Source organism: Gymnoscopelus microlampas (genome assembly GCF_963454915.1).
Source record: "Gymnoscopelus microlampas genome assembly, chromosome: 10".
NCBI classification, from domain to species: domain Eukaryota; kingdom Metazoa; phylum Chordata; class Actinopteri; order Myctophiformes; family Myctophidae; genus Gymnoscopelus; species Gymnoscopelus microlampas.
This window is the reverse complement of record NC_139947.1, coordinates 22,323,465-22,346,341: the sequence shown is the minus strand read 5'-3', so window position 1 is coordinate 22,346,341 and position 22,877 is coordinate 22,323,465. Positions and strand designations below refer to the sequence as shown.

Genomic DNA, 22,877 nt, shown 5'->3' with positions numbered 1-22,877 from the left:
AGTTGAATGGGATTCACATGATATATCTACTGCCATCAGCACAATTAATTTGCCAGGTTTATTTAATCAGAATAAAGTAAAAGGTTACTTTTCCATTGAAGCAAGATACAATACTAACACTTTATGTTCACCACATGTTCCTATATGGGCTGCTTTGTGTCCTTTTAAAGTTCCCATGATACACCTGTCTTGCTGCTGAATTCATATCTTGTAAAACACATTGTCATGACACTAATACATGTATTTTTGTTTTCAGTGTAATAGGGGGGGGGAAAACTCCCAGTTAAACATTTCAACATTGCAAGTTTACATCTGATATAAATGACAGGGTGAAATTATTTAGTGCAAGCTAAAGCTTCCCACTTCCAGTTACTTTTTAATTTAATAATTGTAAAAAATATATCAAAACAACTATCAGATAAAGTGTAATAAAGACTGTTCCTCAGTCTCTTGAACAAAATAAAGACATCAAATATGCATAAAATGTACAGTAGGGGAATGGGAGTGTATCCTCAGTCATACATAGTGATAGTGTCAGACTAAAGAATACGAATATTTATGTCAATGTATTTTTACATTTACAGTAGAGACAAAAAAACATTTATTTCCATTTTTTTGTATTTTTACTTCCACTCCACTACATCTCAGAGTAGATTTTGATTATTATTACAAAACATACATTAAACACTTCAGCCCTATATACATTTAGGCCATTTGAAAACTTGTGAAATGGGACATTCTTTCTGCATAATGAGTACGATCTACATCTAGTACTTTAAGTACATTTTGTACTTTTACCCAAGTACATTTTTAATTCGGACTTTAACTTGTATTTCTACATTGCAGTATTGATACTTTTACTTAAGTAAGAAATGCGAGTACTTTTCACCACTGCTTTTTTTTTGTTATAAACAACTATATAGGCCTATATATGTATATATATATATATATATATATATATATATATTTTTTTTTTTAGATCAACTTAAATGTATTTTGTCTTGTGGCAAAAAAAGACACGGGACCTCAACCCTGCAACAAGTTGGTGTGGCCAAGCAGCAGGGTGGCAGTGTGCTGTGGCTTTACTCCGCCCCTGTAAGCTCCAGTAACCATAGCAAGACACCACACTCCCTGTAAACTACAGGACATGTGTCCATAGTTCTGTACTTCCTCAGGAGGACTACAGGTATAGTAGGCAGGCCTATACTTAATGACCACGGACAGGCGGCTCTCCATTATGATCGGATGGTCACATATTTGATAAAATGTAAAATTATGCTGCTGACTGCTGTCATGGAGACGTTGATCTTCTTCAACGAGGCCTTGTGATACAACTTGCTTCAGTCATCTTGACTAGTTGTGGAGGAGAAGCGAACATCATGCCAACGATGCTCACATCAAACGGATCCATCATGGATCTAGGGTCGGAGATGGTGAAGATTAAAGCGCACTACTGCGGGTGAGTAACGTGTCCTCCTTACTTTGGTGTTCTGGATGGAAGGAGTGTTGTTAAAGCGTTGCTAACGGCACAGTGGTGGAAAAAGTAATCACATATTTTAATTCTAAAAGTATCAATACTGCAATGTAGAAATACAGCTGTTACAAGTAAAAATCCGGAATTCAAAATATACTTGAGTAAAAGTACAGAAGTAAAAGTGTTGGTATCAAAATGCACTTAAAGTAGCCTACCAAAAGTACTGCTGAATGTCCCATTTCACAGGTTTTGAAATGAAATGTAGGCTATACAATTTTTTTTTAAATGGCAGATCTACAAGTCCACAATGAAGCATGGACTCGTTGGTTAATGTATGTTTTGTAATAATAATCAAAATCTACGAAGTAACTAACTAAAGTTTTCAAATAATTGTAGTGGAATAAAAGTACAATATTTGCCTTTGAGGTGTAGTGGAGTAGAATACAAGTATTGAAAATTGGAAATACTCAGGTAAAGTAAAGAATACCTCAAAATTGTACTTATAAGTACAGTACTTGAGTAAATGTACTTAGTACTTTTACTTTACACCACTGCTAACGGCGCAGTGATCACGTCAGCTGGACGAACACCTGTGGAATGGAACAGACATCACAAGGTGGATGTTAGTTAACATCGATATAGGCTATCACGTTCCTATAGTGTCTTTTTAGAAACTGCGCATGTTTTTTTATTCTGCCCATAACTGTCATTTGGACATTTGTAGACGGCCGTTAAAGCAAATTGTTGCCTCAAAATAGCCTACAATTATTTTAGAATAAAGTTAGACACGGCTATAAAAGTCCATCTGAAACAGATTGAGTGTTATCGGGTCCTGTAGCTCACTGTTTCCCAAACAATGGGTCGGGACCCATCTTTGGGTCGTGGACACATTTTATGGATTGCGGGCAAAAAAGTATTATTATTAAAGTATTATTTCAAAACATTTCGCCCCCCAAAAATCTATATATTTTTCAATTTTCAATTCAATGATTTGAGTAAATAAAAAATAAATCAAAGAAATTCCATATTTTAGAAAACAAGAAGTAGTGAAAATAGTCACTATTTTCACTAGTTTGGGTCCCGGGCTAACGTCTAATTTCTCTTTTGGGTCTTGAGCTAAAACGTTTGGGAACCACTGCTGTAGCCTATCATCATTAGTAGCTTATATTAGTTCCAATGATGGATTGACACTCCTGTTTTGTGTTGACGTGATCTTGATTTTACAACCCTGGCCTTTGCACTCAGGTCAGGTTGCTATGTGTTCCTGAACTTAGTTGTGAGAATCGAATCAGGTAGCTACAGTACGAATAAGATTAAAGAAAGGTTTGCAAAAATACTGAATGCCTTCATATCTCTGTAATAGACTATAGTTTTAAAGCCATAAGTTATCTAGTTTAAAGTAATTTTTCCACTAAAATGAAATAAGGGCTAGTCGTAATGTCATAGTCATGGTTCACATGACGCTTGTATACAAGCTGACAGTCATGTTTCAGGGCTAGTAATGTCAAGATGCTGTGACCTAAAATAGTTAATAGTCATACTAATTTCATAAGCGGCTGTGATTTATGCATACAATCCAGATATTCCCTCCTATAGGCCAATCTTCTAACATAATTATTTCTACAGATATCTGGCATATGAATAATTTTGATCTAATCACAATTGATCACTACCACAAGGCATGTAGGCTACATATCCCTATCTTTAGGGTGTTTAACTCAAATTCAGCTGTCAATAGATGTTACACATTACAGTAAACTGGAAGACAATGCAAGTTCAAATTTTATGATAATTTGCTATTGTGTCTCATCATCAGCTCGTAAATTGTGCTAATTTTGTAGCAATTTTGTAACGCCAAGTTATTCCCTCTAACTTAGATATATCAGCTGGTCTTGGGGTTACACACACCTGTATCAAAACTCTTGAACCACCTGTTTCAAACCGGCTTAAATAACTAGAACCCTAGCATCCCTATTCTGGGGGGAACCTGTCAACTCGTAAATTGGATATTGTCGGTGAAGAGATTTGACGTAGAGGGATAAAAGAGCAGACACAGGACAAGTTGACTTAAGTATAGGTTGAAGTGGTTAATGAAATACTAGTGGGTGGGAATATGACCTGTCTCAGTAGGCTACATGAAGGTGTAATGTGCATATGGACACCTCACTCATTGTGTCATTAATAGGCTACAACTTGCAAGCTTAAATGTAATAGTTCACTCCCATGTGTGTGTGTAATATTCTGTCCTCTTCTACCCACAGAGGAATTTGTTTTTAAAAGTTACATTGTTTTTCTTGCCTCATGGCTCTTTCACTCTCATTTCAGTTCATAATAGAGGGCGTTTGTGTTAGTTTTGAAAGGTATTTAAGGCTGGCACATTGCTAAGTCATATTGATGTGAATGAATGACATAGTTTCAGTGATACTTCTTTTAAGGAAGCAGTTTCCTGAAGTAGCACAAACCCCCCCTATTATTGAGGTCAGAACTCTTTTTCAACCCTCTGCTCAATACAGCAATACCCTAAATCTAAATGTATTCAAAGGGGCAAGAGTAGTGGACCGAGAATGGGTTCACAAGACCACCTGCCAGTTGCTTAGCAACCTGATATGGGCAGCCATATTAGTTCCACTTAAAGGAATAGTTCACAACAAAAATCTTTATAGGAGAGGTGTGTGCCACCAAAAATGTATAAAGGGGGATTATGGTCTGCTGTGCTGTTCTCTCAAGTTTACCATAACCGCAGGTACACCCTTGGCCACAGGTCTTCATCCCACAAATGGACTAATGTTTACTGTATTGCATTGTTGTAGATGAGCTCAAACAATCTCATCTTTGCCACTGCTACAATATTCTTTTGTGCGTGAGCAATATAATAATTATAGCAAATCAGTTAACAGAAAATGTATCGAAAGCGACATTTAGAACCTCTCACCGTTTTAATCTGGCTTGTGTCAATTCATTCAGTTGATGATTTCCCGAATACTTAGATTCATGAACTGTCCCCTTAACATGATGTCATGTCGAGAGTTATGTCATTTAAATGAAATCCCTCCTGCACAGACATTGATTGTCTAATAAAGTTGTTGAATTCAGTTTGAGTTGGCGTGAACGTTGATCACTTCTCGCCATTCTCTCTGTTTACATCGCTGAGTAAAAAGCCTTACTGTATTCTAAAAGGACAGATCTACAATGTTAAAAAAGAAGAACAAAAAGTGTATAAAATGTACCTCAATTAATCATAATTGAGGTAAAAGTAAAGTTTGAAATAATTGTGAAGTCATATCACCCATATTTCTACATTCCATTCCAATAGCCTAATTGAATAAAAGGCAATTTATTGTCCTGAAGGAATTTACTCTGTAAAGGCCAGCTCAGAAGACATGGTGTCAGTATGTGATACGTACTGCACAACTGCTTCTATAGAATAATAGTAATAAGGTCTCCTCAGGGGAGCATTAACATGTCCCCCATCACAGATCAATAAGTCAATGGATAAATATCATGACAACCAACCACAGAAGCATCCATCAAAATACTCCACACAACCTCACAAACCATTAGGTCCTTAATAGGGCTGTTTATTCTCGGATCCTGTGACAAATGACACTGTTTGTTTCATGCAGATGGCTTTCTTCACAAATTATCGAGGTGAGGTACCTGGTTTACATGACTTAATGGGATTATTCTGTTAAGGTTAATGGGGGAAATACAGCATTGTCAAGTGCAGCAACAGGGATGGCCAGACATCTATTATTGCAATATATGTTGGTCGCTATATTGAGCAAGAATTCACAAAACAAATGTTTTATGGATGGACCAGGACCAGTCATTGCTTTTGGTGTTGTAAATGGCCAATCCCTCTGAATGCCGAACGAACGCCCTCAAGTAGGCTACAGTATGTACACTCAGCAAATAGTGGGCAAGGTTCACCTATTGTAAGGAATGCACTGTAGTGGAGATCTTTGTTTCAGAGAGTTGTTTCAATATCAGGAGAACATGGGGAGAATTGGTCCCTTTCAAGAAGTGTGTGTGTGTGTGTGTGTGTGTGTGTGTGTGTGTGTGTGTGTGTGTGTGTGTGTGTGTGTGTGTGCGTGTGCGTGTGTGTGTGTGTGTGTCAAAATGGTACACAAATGTTGTAATTGAATGAATCATGAAATTATGAACATATGTACTTGACTTGATTAGCTCTGATTTAGGAGTACAATTATACTTAAGACAAAGATACATACAGATTTGCACAGGGCACACTTTGTAAAAGGCCCAGTTCACCCCTGGGCCCATTTCGCAAAAGTGACGAGTTATGTTGTATTCGTTTTAATCCTTATACTAAAGTCATACTTTGTCTTTGTCTTGCGACTTAGTCATACTTGGTCGTCGCTTGCTGAAAATAACTTAACACGGTTTTATGATGTAGTACTGTAAGTCAGATTTGCCGTTAGCTAGAGCCTTAAAGAGACTTTTACAGAGAATTTTGCATACTAGACCATACCCGTAGGGGGATATGAGCACCCAAAGTGTGCAGTTTGGCTCATGCGCTGTGAAGAGAGAGTTTATCAGGGATGGAAAGTGAGTTTGTACTCTGTAGTGTGTACACACACCACACGCACATCCCGTCGTGGAGGCACAGAACACACACAAACACCCGCACATATACAGATCTAACAGACGGAGCCGTCCCCCGTCGCCAACACACACACGCGCGAGCCGTCGCGAGCGCGCACAAACACACACACACACACACACACACACACACACACACACACACACACACACACACACACACACACACACACACACACACACACACACACCACGGAGCCGTGACGCAGAATGGAATGTGGCTCCCTGGCGTCGCCATGTTCGCCTATTGTAAACAGTTTAGGGCCAATATTGGTGGTAGTGTGTTTTTGGCATTGGTTGTGAAAGTGCAGGTGGGCACGCGTTGTGAGCTTGTACTGTAGATCGGCTGTTTTCCAAGAGGCAATGTATATGTGTGAAGGCGCTTCGGTTGGCCTTCTTTTCATAGACCTTGTTGCTTGTACGGCTCGCTTCGTAGCGTGATCTCCCATTGTTTGACACATAAATGATAATAATAAGCTGAGATTTGATGAAATTGAAAAACGGGCTTTTCAGTTGCGTTCAGATGGTAATGCTCAATGGCTGTGTGCAAAATCAGAGCAATTGCTCCAGCCACTGCGGAGAACCGGGCAGCTTCACCATGACACCACTACAGACAGACAGACAGACAGAGGTTTGTCAACTTATAGGAGGATGTAGGCAGGCATTAAAGAAAGAAAGAAAAAGAAAGGCTCTTTGGACAAGGCCAGATGCAACACCACTGGCCACATGTATGTGTGCATTCCGTAACACATACAATACACACGTGCCCATGCATCAGTGTTGTACTGTACAATGTGTGTGTGAATTCATCCAGTGTCAGGCCCATGTTGGTGTGTCAAGGGAGTGGCAGTGGGCTGACTGTGTGCCATTTTGGCTGAGGATGTGCCCCAGTGAGGAGGAGTGGATGCCTGCCTGCTGGGAGGCAAGCTGTCCCTGCTCCTCTTCCTTCCAGAAGCCACAGTCCAACAAGCACCAAGAGCCTGTCAAACAGCAGCAACACGGCCCATTTAGGTTTTTTGAAAAATATTTTGAATTAAGAAAAAAAATATATATACAGTATATATATATTCAAAGATTTTCAAAGATTTTCATGATTTTTCCAAAAATAGCAGATCTACAAGTTCATAGTGTGGCACTCGGTGCCATGCTATGAGCTTGTATATCTGCAATTTTTCAATAGCCATAGAAATCTAAAATGACACAGATGCGTCCCGGTCTTAAAGGGTTAAAACGTATAGCTACACTTTGCAAATCAATGTTTAGGCATTGCTATACCTGCAATTTCGGCCTTTTCACCAATTGTTTCTAAGCAATGAAACAACTTTTGTTTTGTTTTGAGGGCATACCACGGTAGCCTATTTTGAAAAACTGGTTGAGTGATGTTCCTTTAGCGTTGCCTTTAGGTTGTTCTTGCTCCTCTCTACTGTAGTTTTTCTTTCTTTTCCAAAATGACCATTTGTACACACTCAGAGGTATATTACTGTAACACTGAGGATTTTACAGTGTAGATTGGGGTCCACGAGATGAAAATCATATCAAATCAGGGTCTGGGGCATCATGTATATACAGTATGAAAGTGGGGGTACTTGTAATTAAAAAGTTTGAGAATCAACCATTTAAAATGTACTGTGTGCACGGGCACTGGAAGACCCAAGAAATAACTGTGTGAGGGAGATCTAATCCAGATGTTTACTTAATCGTTCATACTCGGTTCAAGTAAAATCACATGTATTATTTACTTATACAGTATATGTTTTCCTCTTGCACCGCCGCCATCTTACACCAACAAAGAGCCACACTGAGGGGCCAGTTGGCTGCTGTACCAGTCAAAGGCTGAGACTTGGCATTGCTCACAACCCCACAAACAAGGAACAATCCTGTCTGTCTGCAGCCATAGCACAGCAAGTCAGAAAGTGAAGTGAGACGCTGCATAACAATTAATGGGCTCGTCACAGATGCCCTGCGAATCGTAAGCTGGTTCAGTAATCAATTTGTAATTAACTACCCTGTCGGTCCAGCCGACCTTTTCATGCTTTCATGCTATGAGGTAAATACGCTTCTAGCTGCTAATTAGGGTCTGAGTGCGTATTTTCGGCCCTTCCACATAATATAATATGCATGCAGACTGAGAACATTTTGTAAGCCACTTGAATGGAATCTTAATTAAAATTAAGAATGAACTCCTGTTATTGTTCCTTGATCTTAAAACAGCTGTACAGATCTCTTCATCAAAGTTACTTTGTCTTTAACTGTCAGACATGACCTGTCTATGCAAAATTCAGTATGGCCTCTACAGTACTAGTAATGAGTTACCGTGGTTACGCTATGACACTTTCTACTGGTCAGACAGAGTGGAGAGAAATGTTTTCGCATTGTTGACCTTGCTAAAGAGCTCTCCCTCCAGGGAGAAAGAGTGGTCTAAGAATGGTGTGGCAGTGTTTTTTCCATATGGTCCTTATAACATTAACTCAATTACTAAATCCTTTTGAAAGTTTGTCAAGAAGAGAACTGAGGCAAAAATGAATCTCTTAACACATTCTCACAGTCTTTGGAAAGAGAGATTTGTGTTTTTTCTCCCGGTCCACCTCAGCTCAATGTGAAAACAGATGTCACCATTAAACTAAAGCAGGTTGGTCGATCACTGCATTAAATCAGATGCATCCTACGTTAGATTCAACACACTCTGGCTGCAAGCAGCCCATGAGTGGTTAATCATGGATTGTTTCCAACCCTAGCCTTTTAAACGCGAGCTAATTTGACAGCTGCGATAGCATATTTATTTATTTGCAGCACTGGGGAATTTGTGCTGTAAACAAGACACGATTGATCACTCAGATTATTGAGCACTCAGGATATACAATATTTCACAATATTTGTACCCCTTATTTATCAAACTTTGGCTTTGCTTCATTAATTAACAATGTTAAAACTCCTGGTTTGTACAAAGCATAGCATTACATCAATGTAAAAATGTTTTGTACTGCAAACAACTCAAGAAAAGAAAGTGGTGACAGTAGATCCAACCATGGTTGCTAATGTTATATTTTCACTGGTTCTGAATAGTGTGTTTGTGCGTACGTGCGTGATATAGTATTTTGTTAAGTATACGTTTAATTAGACGCTTAATTAGACAGAAGAGAGAGAGATTTGGTGACGATGTGTAATTTAACTATAAACCGTCCCTATTTTGTCTTCCTTTTATTCAAAATAGAACCCCAAGGGTGTAATAGTTGAACATATTATAACAAGGACAAGAGAAGAACCATGAATTGAAATAGCCATGATACAGATAATGAAATCGATAGATTCAAGGGACATGATATAAGTATTGTGTGTGTACAAAATGTTTGTTACCTAGAAGTCAAGGTGTACTGAGAGAAAACTTGAAGCAGTTTAGTCTTCATTTGAACCTGAAGATAAATGATAATTCGTGGGGAACTTAAATGAAACGATAATACTGTAGAGTGGGCTCTCTCTGTTTCTAACAAACCGATCCAGTGAAATGGACAAATTTTCAGCTTATCTCAGTTAATATTGGCCATGATTTTGTCAAACTTGTGAATGTGATATGATTGGTGTCCTTTGTGTGTGTGTTCAGGGACATGTTGATCACAGACCTGGCTGCCACAGTAACCTTCATGGGACTGTGTGAGGAGGTGAGGAAGATGTGCAGCGTTGCTCAGCAGCAGCCAATCACACTCAAGTGGATTGATGATGAAGGTGGGTGTGGCTAGATGTCAGAGTCATATTTTCTGTGGGTTTCTTTTCCATGCCATGTTGGATGTGAGGGCTTTATGCATGATTAATGGACAAACTAGAGGATTAACCACTTGATGTCAGACCCGATGTGGGAACCCATTCGGTAAAAAAAAAGAGAGATTACTGACCTGTTGTCCCTGTTTTTGGGCACTTTTCAAAATGAGCGAATATAGCCCGATCTACAAGCTCAACACATTTTGATAAGCTATCTTCGCTGCGCAACACCATCATGTGACACAGTATAACATAGGACTTTAGTGGTTAAAAAGAGAGAAGTATTACATAAGCATGGTCACTTATGCCATGCCTGTGGTTTTACAGGTACAGGTATTTCTCTACCTTTTATGAGGCCAAATTGTTCTCACTCAGTAAAGTCCTGTGTTGATTTAACTCCAAATGGTAGATTTACAAAAGGATTTGTGGGGCTTTTGTGCATTCTAATGAGACAAATATCAGCTGTCCACATTTACCATGGTACTGTGCCCAAGGTTGGTGCTGGTGAAATGAGAAAAAGGCCCAGCCTAAAGTTGTGTTCGGGCTAATACACATGGCTGAAAACCTATAGACCTACTGTAGGTCTATAGGATGTTTCTGCACACAAGGATAGATAGAATGATGAGTGAATTTTGTTCATCTGCACTGGAGAGGACATTTGCCAGGAGTATTTTAAGATTAGCTTCAGATTAAAGTCAGCTAGTGTTCATTTATAGTTAAAGCCAGGGCTATGGTTAGACACATAGTGGGTTAATGTTTAAAGTTCGGAGTTAAAGACTGAACACAATCCTTGCAGGGACAGTAAGACAGTTACTGGGTTTCCATTTCTTCAATCAGATTTAAATCATTCCGATAAGAGGTTCCAACTTAACTGTTTACATGGACACTAAATAAAAGTGATCCGCTTTTACATGCCCCAAAGTGTTATTATTTTTTTGTTCAAGGTTTTTTTATTTTGTATTTTCACATACAGGTCAATAACAAAAGGCATACAAAAACAGTGAATGTATGTTACCCCTCCCACCCCCCCAAAGTTCCCGCTCCGAAAGAGCCACAACCCTGGTATCTTATTGTACCATTAACACAAAGGACAATACAAACAAGTACAAAAAAAAAGAATAAAGTATACACAGCAGGATATATATATTATGAACTCATTGAGTGCCATTAACGTGTTTCGCGTGTTTTAGCGCTATGGTGCAACGTGCCATTAACGTGTTTCACGTGTTTTTGAAAAAAGAAAAAAAAAAAGAAAAAAAAGATAGAATTTCATGCCCCAAAGTATTTAATCAGAATATGACTTTTGAAATGCACAAAGTGGTTCCACCTGTTCTTTGTAATTCATTTTGTAGATGGACCAACATTCTGTCCTCGGCTATTTGCGTTTCTGCAGTTTCTTTTGATTAATTCCGAATGACACACACACACAAAGCTAATTCTTGAAATGATGCATGTTAATGGAGAGGTACTCCCAGAGGAGGTGACCAAGAAGAGTGTGATTGTGCTTATAATCTACAAAGGGACTAAGGACACTGTGCACTGAGGTCTCAAAATCAATTTGGGATCCACAAGAGCTCCCTCACAAAATGTGTAGAATACTGTATACATGTTTTGTGTGGGTATGGTGAACGATCCAATTAAACAACTGATCCGTGTACCGGAGTGGTTGGAGATCAGCAGAAGGTTTGAAGCAGTGCATCATCACATCCAGATTATAGGGCTGAGACTGATAGACAGGTTGCATGTTCCCTCTCTGACCACTGGGCTAGACCACGCACGTCAATTTGCGTGTGTGTGTGTGTGTGTGTGTGTGTGTGTGTGTGTGTGTGTGTGTGTGTGTGTGTGTGTGTGTGTGTGTGTGTGTGTGTGTGTGTGTGTGTGTGTGTGTGTGTGTGTGTGTGTGTGTGTGTGTGTGTGTGTGTGTATTGTAGTGCGCGTGTAATACGCATCTATAACCAGGCAGACGGGTGTGATCGCATATACACACGAGACGCTCATGTGTATGCTGTAACATAGGAATGGTATCTATTTTTGCACAATATGCGCACATAAACTGTGTCCTCAAAATATATTTTTTTGAATAGTTTGGCTGGCATATCCACAAAATTTCATAGGATATTATTTCCCAGCCCCAGGGTCACACGGGAACGCATTGTTTACAATAAGGATGGATGGCCATCCTATGTGATGCAGGCTGAGTTGACAAATCCTGGTAGAAGGACATCTCTTTTGATCACGCTTACGGCCTATGATACTGTATATGAATTTAATTTGTCACAGTTAACAAACATGAAAAGATGAACAGAATAATGTAATTCCAACCAGAGAAAAATGACGGGTATAAGTGTTTACTTTATATGCTAGTATGTTCCTGTTGATCTGATTATCAAAAGGTTAAAAACCACCCCTGAATATTCTGGATCGGGCCAGTCTCTTCCGATTGAGGTGTTAACATGAAGCATGTTTATTATCATTTATGATTATTGATTGATACATGTTTATAAGTGGAATATTAGGGTCCATGTAAACACAGTCAATGTGTTTGTGTTTGTGTGTGTTTGTGTGTGTGTGTGTGTCCAGGGGACCCATGTACCATTTCCTCTCAGATGGAGCTGGAGGAGGCTTTTCGCATCTACAGCCGCACCAGGAGAACTGGGCTGCTGCTCCATGGTGAGTGCCATTGCCACTTCGCTCCACTCCTCTTCGCACACTGTCACACTTCTGTGTCTCTTTAGTCCTTTCTTTTCTGATGTCCCTTGCTTATGACTCATGCTGCATGCGTTCCTCACTGTCTCCACAGTGTTCCCCAGCATCCCAGAGAAGCCTGGCATGCGTTGCCCAGGAGAAGACAGTGAGTACCCCAGCTGTATTCTCTTTATTTATATGAAGGTGTGTGTCTGTGTTAGATACATGGTTCAATAAAGGAAACGCATGTATTTTATTTTGCAATAACTAGAAAAGTGCGCTCCTCAGGGCAACCCTCCAGGCCGGGTTGCCAAACCAGGGCAAACCAGTGTCAGTCGTCAGGACACGAGGAAGCTGCTTGGGGAAAAAGAGTTTGTACGTCAAACTGTGCAAATGTGTGTGTTTGTGGTGCATGGGCAGACGTGGAAATGATTTTGGAGGTGCGCTCTATAAAGGCCCTGCAACATGCGATTCCTATACAGTATATGACATTTTTGAAGGCACTTACAGGCAAACAGTATGGAGTATCAAAACCTTGCTTGATGGTCATTGTCACATGACATTCGTGCCTGTTGGGGGGGGGAAACATGTTTCAGCAACAAACATTGACATTTGTAGCATTTATGGTGACCCCTATGGGCAGAAGTGCTTGTGGCTATGCATTGTTTAGAGGCCCCTCAGTGTGTGATACAAATTCAGGGCAGATCGGATCAGTTCATGAGTTTCTGCATTTTTTCTTTTGCAAAAAGGGCCACAAACTTTGGAAGTTAATCGTAGCCAATCGGAATGGAATACGAAGAGTCTGACGTTACATCTTGATCAAAACTATCATATCCAAAGCAGAGGCATAGATTTCCCCTCAGCAAATCGAACCCTGTTTAAATAGTACAGGGAAGAGTGACACGTTTCTGCTACGTTTAGATGGGAGATAAGAGAGTATAAAGAGACAGGAAGCTGAAGTTAACTTGGGGGAGTGACATGAAACACAGGCCTCTAGCCGGAATCGAATCAGGGTCTTTGAGATTACGTGGTTGACGCTCTATCCGGTCACCTACTGGTACGCCCCCTCAGACTCTTCACTCACAGTGTGTAGCCTACTGATCAGATTCCCTCTGCCACCCCTCAAAGGGGGTATCACTGTGGCTCGGTGGGGATAAGCAATTAGAATGGCAGAGGGTAAACAAGACAACATTACAGCCATTTGTGCCTGTCGATAGTGTAATTGACCATATTGACACGGCAGCCATTTTGCGGTTATGTCATACTCAAGGATTCTCGTCCTCTGAGTATGTATGACTGCAAAATGTCCACCGTGTGAAAATGGTCCATGGTTAAAATGCTTCAATTTGTAATCACAAAGAGCCTCCTCGTCACTGTTTCGCTGTAAGGTTCCTCAGTAACACTTTCTATGATACCTCTCTATCATATAATGCATTGTAAACATACTTACAAAGATAAAAGGCTGAATGCTCACAATTGATACCTCTCTTCCAACATTATCTGGTTCCTAAAACATGGTTTGGTTTAAGGTTTGCACTCAGGGGATTTTATTTGTGTGTGATGGAGAACATCAATGATTTGCAATAGATTTTTCTCCTTGACCATAGATGGTTAGGGGATGTGTAGCCATTGACTAAATTAGTTAATTTCCCCTGGGAATTTGGGCTCCTTTGAGATTTTGTTCAATGATCTTAATGTATGCGATGTGGAATGTGGAAAATATATATACAAAATATTTAAAATATCAATCTTTTTTTGTTAAAGGTAGGGTAAGTGATATTTTTTGGTTAAAACAAAAAGTATTTTGTTAATAGGTTAAAATACTATATTCTGATAGTAATCATTGCTATAGAGTGTTTTTTCAGTAACAGATGTCTCCCTGTCTCTCCAGCTCTTTAATAAACAGAAAATACATTTTTCGGTAGGTGTCAAAATCTCAGCCAATCAGGAGAAAGTACCCATTTTTAAGCTTAATTTGTATAGTGTTCCAGTTCCAATTTTGTCTGCTCATTTCTTAGTCTCATCACTTCCAATTTCACTTGTTTAATCTGTATCCTGACTGAGTTCTCTGTCCTGGTTGGATAAAATTGGAAATGAAACTGAAACTGAAACGAAAATGTATTTTCTGTTTTATAAAGAGGTGGAGAGACAAGGAGACTCCTAATACTGAACAAACACTCTATAGCAATGAGTACTTGAGTACTATCAGAATATAGAGCTATTTAACACTTATTTTAACCAAAGCAAATCACTTACCCTACCTTTAACTAGGAGCTCACTTGCATTCGCTTTCACCAGACCTACTGGAACAGCTTGCTGACACCGTAACACGCAGCCGGAATTATCCAATCTATCCTCCTTCTACCATACTTGCAAACTTCCATCATAACCCCTCCAGAAAAAAAGTATTGGACACGTACACCAACGGTTTGGCAGCTCCCAGTCTCAAGCCTGATTTGTGCTCATGAGCCCTTATAATTGGGGGCCATTGGTGTCAGGGTTTAATCCAGCAAAATTTCAATACTTAGCCATTGTCCTCAAATAAGCGGCTTCCCTGAGTTGATGTCTACTGTAGACAAAACTGCCCGTTCCCCCTGTTTACTGCAGAAGGTGAAAGCATTAACAATATAAATTTGTATGTCTTGCGTCGGAGCTACGAATATGTGGCTGCTGTTTCACTCTTTCGCTATGCTCTGATGCAGGAATCTTCACTTTGGCTTGAAAATAAATCTGTCAAACTTGCAAACGAGGGTCCATGGGAGGTACTGACCTCCATCTGTTGAAAAATAAACTTCACTGTGGAAAAGGAAAAAAATCCATTTTCATTTTCCAGACACACCACTCTCTCTCTCTTTCCCTCTTTCCCTCTTCTCTCTCTCTCTCTCTCTCTCTCTCTCTCTCTCTCTCTCTCTCTCTCATGTACTTGTGTGCTCTTTGGCGCATTCTGTAGTGGTCTATTTGCTGCCACAGCATGTTTAGCTCCAGTAGTGTGTGGGCCATGGTCCTGCATGTGTGTATACGTGTATGAGAGAGAGGTGTGTGATGGGGTGGGAATGCATGGTGTTCTTGCCCTGATGCTGACCATCCCTTTGCTCTATGAAGAGAATACAGTTATCAGAGTGTGACCGCCAATCTACAGGTAGGTCAACGGACAGCTCACTCTCTCTCACTCACTCACTCTCTCTCTTTCTCTCACTCACTCACTCTCTCTCTATCGCTGTCTCTCTGTCTATCCGTCTATCCATCCGTCCATCTGTTGTTCCGTACAGCTGTGTGATGCTGTTCGTCCTAAAGCGGCGTGCTCGCCAGCATTCTCCGGAGCCGGAGGTAAAACGCTACAGCTCGCTATAGTTGCTCCTTGCGTTACAAGGAGGGGAAAGGCTATTTTTAGCCTCTTTAGCTTGCTGTCGGTCTCTGAAATAACGTTTCTCTTTTTGCAGGAGGGGAGGAGGAGGTGTAGGGGCGGGCCGGAAGCTGCAGAGTGGGAGACATTCTCAAGAGAGGAGGGGAGGGGAGGGATACGAAGGAGGAAAATATGCAGGGAGGGGAGGAACAGCAAGGATGAGAGTGGAAGAGCAGCCAGTCTGATTGTAAAATGAAAAATCCTGACTGGTCCATTTTTATACAGTGAAATCCTCAGTGCTCATTTAAGTCTTGAGAGTGTACAAATGTAACCAAATAGACCCTTACATTTGGTTTGTACACACTCTTATAGTTACAAATGGATAAATGAACACTGACATTTTTGCTGTGTACACTCATTAATGTGGACATTTAGGATTACAATGTTAATGTTAAGTTATTCCATGTCCTTGTGAAAGAACATTACAGAGCTTGTTAAAGTTTTGTGTTTTGGTCATTGAATCAAATTATAGAGGATTATGGGTAACCTTGGTGTTGCTGCACTATAAACCGATTACGGTTTGCATGACAAAGTGGGTGTAATAGGCTATAAGCATATTACTGTACCTGCTACAGTTTTATTAATTTAAATGGCTGTGAGTTCATGATGTATTTTTTATCTATGGCAATTTAATCTCTCAGCACCACTGCCTTAAACATGTAATGTTGTTGTTGTTGTTGTTAGTAAGAATAAACACAGAAGCAAAAAGTGGCAAAAACCCATGGGTTCCCTTGATGGCAATTAAACCCACTGTCTAGGGTAGGTTAATCCTCAACTCCTTTTCAACATTTCGATATGAGAATCGTCTTTGAAAACACATCTGTCCCTCATTTTTATGGCCTGGCTGTGTAGAATGCAAGCCATCTAGCAATGGGTCGGTCTGGCTGTCTGTGAGTCTGTCCTATAATGAGCATTAGTGAGGACCAATTATATGAAGACATGGTTGATAATGGGTGAAGTGCTCCTTTAAGTGGTTAAGTGGCCCAGCGGTTAAGTAGTTATAAACATTTAAACTTCAGTCTTGTCACTGACTGGATATACCAGTGTTCTCAAGCTATTCAATTTGGCCTCTTATGTTTTTCTCATATGGACTTGAATATGTGTCAGGACTGGTAGGTTTATTCATGTGTACAGTCAAAAGAACAGACACCATAGTATGTGAGTGTGGAAGGGACCCCGTTCTATTTATTAATCCATAAACCCTTTTTATTTTACCCTTACAACCCCAAGATGCTACTAGATGTGTGCCCACTGTGTGTCCATGCACTTTATAGCATGTATACCATACAGTAGTTATGGATGTACTACAGTAGTTATGGATTTACTATATAGTAGTTATAGATGTACTAGTAGTGTCCGTCCGTCAACATTGGTCAAGCTTCACGTGACATCACAATATGTAATATAAATAGGTAAGACAGAATTAATCAGGAACAGTACTTTCTTTTACCACCTCGCCACCTGTGCTCCGAGGAGCACATTTTCGAGTTATATATGTACTACAGCAGTTATGAATACAGGATGTACTGTATCATACAGTTATGAATACAGGGATGTACTGTATCATACAGTTATGAATACAGGAATGTACTGTATCATACATTGGTTATGAATACAGGATGTACTGTATCATACAGTTATGAATACAGGATGTACTGTATCATACATTTGTTATGAATACAGGACACACTGTATCATACAGTTATGAATACAGGACGTACTGTATCATACAGTTATGAATACAGGACGTACTGTATCATACAGCAGTTATTAATACAGGATGTACTGTATCATACAGTTATGAATACAGGACGTACTGTATCATACAGTTGTTATTAATACAGGACGTACTGTATCATACAGTTATGAATACAGGACGTACTGTATCATACAGTTATGAATACAGGACGTACTGTATCATACAGCAGTTATTAATACAGGATGTACTGTATCATACAGTTATGAATACAGGACGTACTGTATCATACAGCAGTTATTAATACAGGACGTACTGTATCATACAGTTATGAATACAGGACGTACTGTATCATACAGCAGTTATTAATACAGGATGTACTGTATCATACAGTTATGAATACAGGACGTACTGTATCATACAGTTGTTATTAATACAGGACGTACTGTATCATACAGTTATGAATACAGGACGTACTGTATCATACAGTTATGAATACAGGACGTACTGTATCATACAGCAGTTATTAATACAGGACGTACTGTATCATACAGCAGTTATTAATACAGGATGTACTGTATCATACAGCAGTTATGAATACAGGACGTACTGTATCATACAGTTGTTATGAATACAGGACGTACTGTATCATACAGTTGTTATTAATACAGGACGTACTGTATCATACAGTTATGAATACAGATGTACTGTATCATACAGTATGAATACAGGATGTACTGTGTCATACAGTATGAATACAGGATGTACTGTGTCATACAGTTGTTATGAATACAGATGTACTGTGTCATACAGTATGAATACAGATGTACTGTGTCATACAGTATGAATACAGGATGTACTGTGTCATACAGTATGAATACAGGATGTACTGTGTCATACAGTATGAATACAGGATGTACTGTGTCATACAGTATGAATACAGATGTACTGTGTCATACAGTATGAATACAGGATGTACTGTGTCATACAGTATGAATACAGGATGTACTGTGTCATACAGTAGTTATGGATGTGCTGGAGCAGAAGCTGACCTCTTTGGTTACCTGGTTGGCTACCGAAGATAACCACCCAACACTCTGTCATCTGGGTTTTCTGATATTCCTGTTCTTCGTTTGATTTTTTTTGATTTTTCTTCTTTTTTTAATACTCGCTGCAGACAGAACCAAGCGATTTAAACGGGTTTCTGATATTTGAGTTCTTTGTTTGATTTCATTTTTCCATCATTGAGACACTTGGTAGCCATTTTGTGCTCACTGTAAGCCACCAGCAGCTCCAGTGCATTGGAAATGACCACCCAAAGAGAAGGCATGCTGGACAACGGTCTGAGGCAGTTGAACCGCTAGCCAGGCAATATAATGTGTTCATTGTCAGTGAAGGTTGTGCAGCAGCCTACGGCACTGACACACGCTGGCCTACAGCCTCACAGGCCTGATCAAAAGACCTCACTTCTCTTGCTTTAAAAGCAGCTCGCTGCTGGCTTACTGATCTGGGTTTGTCAAGCGTTGTGTGTGTGTGTGTGTGTGTGTGTGTGTGTGTGTGTGTGTGTGTGTGTGTGTGTGTGTGTGTGTGTGTGTGTGTGTGTGTGTGTGTGTGTGTGTGTGTGTGTGTGTGTGTGCATGAGAGAGAGAGCAGAATCTCTGAACAGACCCCCATGTGTGGGATGGAGAGGGAGGGGAGGAGAGAGAAAGAGAGTGGAAGGCACAGAAAAGAGGAGAGGAGAAAAAAGAGGAGGGGAGAGATGAAATCCCGGACAGACGCACTCTGGCGACCGCGGCTGCATGCCTCGTGCTGGACCCCGTCCCCCCCTCCCCTCCCGTCCCCACATCCCTCCTTTCCTCCTCTCCCCTCCCGTCCCCACATCTCTCCTTTCCTCCTCTCCCCTCCCGTCCCCACATCTCTCCTTTCTTCCTCTCCCCTCCCGCCTGCCCCTGCGGCACTCATCCGCTCCGTGTTTTCCCATCAGCCCGCCTCTCAGCTGCATGGTGGTGGCACCGCTGTCTCTCTCTCCAGGGAGGAGGCTATAGTGCTGCCGCCGCCAACCTCCCCGCTACATCACAACACAGAGACAGAGATAGACACACAGAGAAAGAGAGACACACAGACAGAGAGCGAGAGAGAGAGATAGAGAGAGAGAGCAGTGTACCATCATATATCAGCTGGTAAATCTCGCAAAAGGCAGGCACTCCTTTTTTTGGGAGAGGTTTTGCATCCCCATTCCCGCCCCCCCCCCCCCCCCCCACCCCCCCACTAAAGCTAAAGGAAGTGGGGGGGCAATACATTCAGAAGAGAAGAGGTGACAGCGAGGATAGACAGAGAGAGAATTAAAGAGCCACGAGGAAAGGAGGACAACACTGCCAGCTGTAGCAGCCCTGCTGCTGGGAGGAAGAGAGAGAGAGAGAGAGGGAGGGAGAGGGAGGGGGTGAGTGGAGGCAAGCAAGGCTGAGAACAAGTGAGAGTGAGGCAGGAGGAAATAATTAAATAAATCACCGGGCAGGAGACGAGAGAGGCGTCGGGAGGAGAGAGAGAGAGAGAGAAAGAGGGAGGGATTGCCAGTGTTGTGTATCTCTATGTGTGTGTGAGAGAGAGAGCAGGGGTTGTAGCCGTTGTATCCTTGCCGGCTGGCCGTGCGACACACGCTTAAGCCTGGATAATGTGCTGAGAGGAAAGACGAGAGCGAGGCAACGGGTGAGCTATCAATCCTCCGTCCGTCCATCTGTCCGTCCGCGCATCCATCTTATTCATCAATCCCGTCCTTGTCTTTGTCATCTCATAATAACCTCAGACACAATGGATCCGGACGAGCGCGTCTTTCTCCCCTGGGATTAATCGGCGGCGTGCGCGCGTGTGACACGAGCGGGTGTGAGAGAGCGCGTGTGATCTGCCCTCCATGATTGGTATGTGGGATTCCTCGTTCCATCTTCTGGCGCGCTGCAGGCGGGCAGGCAGGCGGGGGGGGGCTGCATGCGTGGAGATGCGTGCAGACCCTGTCACCGGTGCGGTGGGCTGCAGGCTGCTAGCTGGTGGCTGTTCTTCACTGTGTTGCATTGTGTTGTGGAGTGTCTGCCTCGGCCCGCTGACTCGTTGGTACAGCCTCCTGTGTTCTCTCACAGAGGCTGTGTGTGTGTGTGTGTGTGTGTGTGTGTGTGTGTGTGTGTGTGTGTGTGTGTGTGTGTGTGTGTGTGTGTGTGTGTGTGTGTGTGTGTGTGTGTGTGTGTGTGTGTGTGTGTGTGTGTGTGTGTGTGTGTGTGTGTGTGTGTGTGTGCACGTGCGTGTGTGTGTGTGTGTGTGCACGTGCGTGTGTGTGTGTGCGTGTGTGTGCACGTGCGTGTGTGTCTTTGTCCATGCACACATACACTGCATATCCTGTGTCAATTTAACTGAGACTGTAAATTAGCGTGTGTGTGTTTCAGTGCAGTTCTGAGAATCTACACACAGTGTAGTGTGTGTGTGTGTGTGTGTGTGTGTGTGTGTGTGTGTGTGTGTGTGTCAGTGCAGTCCTGACAATCTACACACAGTGTAGTGTGTGTGTGTGTGTGTGTGTGTGTGTGCGCGCATGTGTGCGTTTCCGTGTGTGTGTGTGTGTCCTGCCTACCTGGCAGTGTTACTCATTGCTACGGAGGAGAGGCGAAGGAACAGAGCAGGCGTAGATCTCACTTCCCATCTCTCTGCCAAGGCAAGGCAGGAAGAAAAGCAAAAGCCAAAACACAGTCCTCTTTCTCCTCCTCTTCTCAACTCTACAAAATGCATCCTAAAAAGGAGGGTATGTGAAAAATTCTACTTTTTGGGAGAAAGGGTGAAAAAAAGTCTACTCTTATCTGTAGAGAGAGAGAGCGTGTGTGTGTGTGTGTGTGTGTGTGTGTGTGTGTGTGTGTGTGTGTGTGTGTGTGCGCGTGTGCGCGTCAGCGTGTGTGTCGTGTATTTTGGGAGCATAATTGAATCAGTCTAGCATTTAATATGGTGATTGTATGGCTATTGCGTGTGAAAGCATGGCTCGTGACAAACAACAGATGCTAGCTGCATCTACTAAATAGGGGTCCACTACCTGTCCCCTCTCTCAGTGGGATACCATTTAAGTTAGGAACTTTAAATCTCAAATTTTACTCCCAGCCGACAATGTAATTAGTGCTGCGACACTATAATGACAGCTATGCTAACCTTGTTAGCATAACACCACATATTCTGAGCTTTGAGCTAAGATAAGGCAAAATATTTGTATTACTCCTGGGGGAGTGGTCAGTCGTTGTGCAGCTGTTTAAAAACACCACAGTGCTGACTTTGCCATCTCCCACTCTTGCTATAGGCCTATGGCTCGAGAAAGAGACAAAAGGAGAATTGTTTTCGATTTGATCAGAGAAAAAGATACTTGGATTGAGCTTGGATTTGTGGGTATGAAAGGGCTGGCCTTCCATTTATCCTGCTGTCTCTTCTGCTCTATGCCTATGTGTTCAGTAGTGCTCTTTGACAAATGAAGGGACAGTGTCACACAAGTAGACGTTTATTAAAAATCGAAATCAAACGGACATACTGCATCTATGACGTATGACAAAAAAGTGGGAACTATTATGAAATGTAGGTATATGTCGGGGAAAGAATGCATGGATGTACTTTGTTGGCCTACTGGCAGTGTGTATACAAAGTCTCCGGACACGCACGCACGCACGCACGCACGCACGCACGCACGCACGCACGCACGCACACACACACACACACACACACACACACACACACACACACACACACACACACACACACACACACACACACACACACACACACACACACACACACACACAGCCACCCTGTGTTTACATAACAAAACAATATATATATATTTATATTTTGTTACCTGTCATTTATCTCTATACCAGCAGTCAATAGCTGGAGTACTGTGTGGTGGTGTTTACTGTTTACCTGCAGAAACACATTGCCCACTCTCGTATCCTGGTGTTTTCACTGTTTGTTTTGGTAGCCCTAAAACGTCTACCAAACGTCTACCAAAACATCAGAGAAAACAGTGGCCTTGTGGTTAAAGTGTCCGCCCTGAGATTGAGAGGTCAGGGTTCGATTTCCCGGCCGGGTCATACAAAAGACTCTAAAATGGTTCCCAATGCCTCCCTGCTTGACACTCAGCATCAAGGGTTGGATTGGGGGTAAGTCCCTGCGACATACTGGTGACATGTCCAAGGGGGTGTACTTGTACGTCAAGCTGCCTCACGCTACAGAAA

At 41.6% G+C, this 22,877-nt stretch overlaps 1 protein-coding gene across 3 annotated transcripts in view; it reads left to right on the top strand.

Moving 5' to 3' along the window:
* The first annotated feature begins 1,192 nt into the window (after positions 1-1,192).
* prkcz (protein kinase C, zeta) overlaps positions 1,193-22,877 on the top strand; it is a 130,374-nt gene continuing 108,689 nt past the window's right edge. For all 3 annotated transcript variants that reach the window (XM_084070405.1, XM_084070404.1, XM_084070406.1), the window contains exons 1-4: positions 1,193-1,459; positions 9,693-9,814; positions 12,428-12,517; positions 12,648-12,698. In XM_084070405.1, coding sequence (XP_083926531.1) covers positions 1,380-1,459; positions 9,693-9,814; positions 12,428-12,517; positions 12,648-12,698 — 343 coding nt within the window. In that variant the 5' untranslated portion in view covers positions 1,193-1,379. The remainder of the gene's footprint in view (positions 1,460-9,692; positions 9,815-12,427; positions 12,518-12,647; positions 12,699-22,877) is intronic.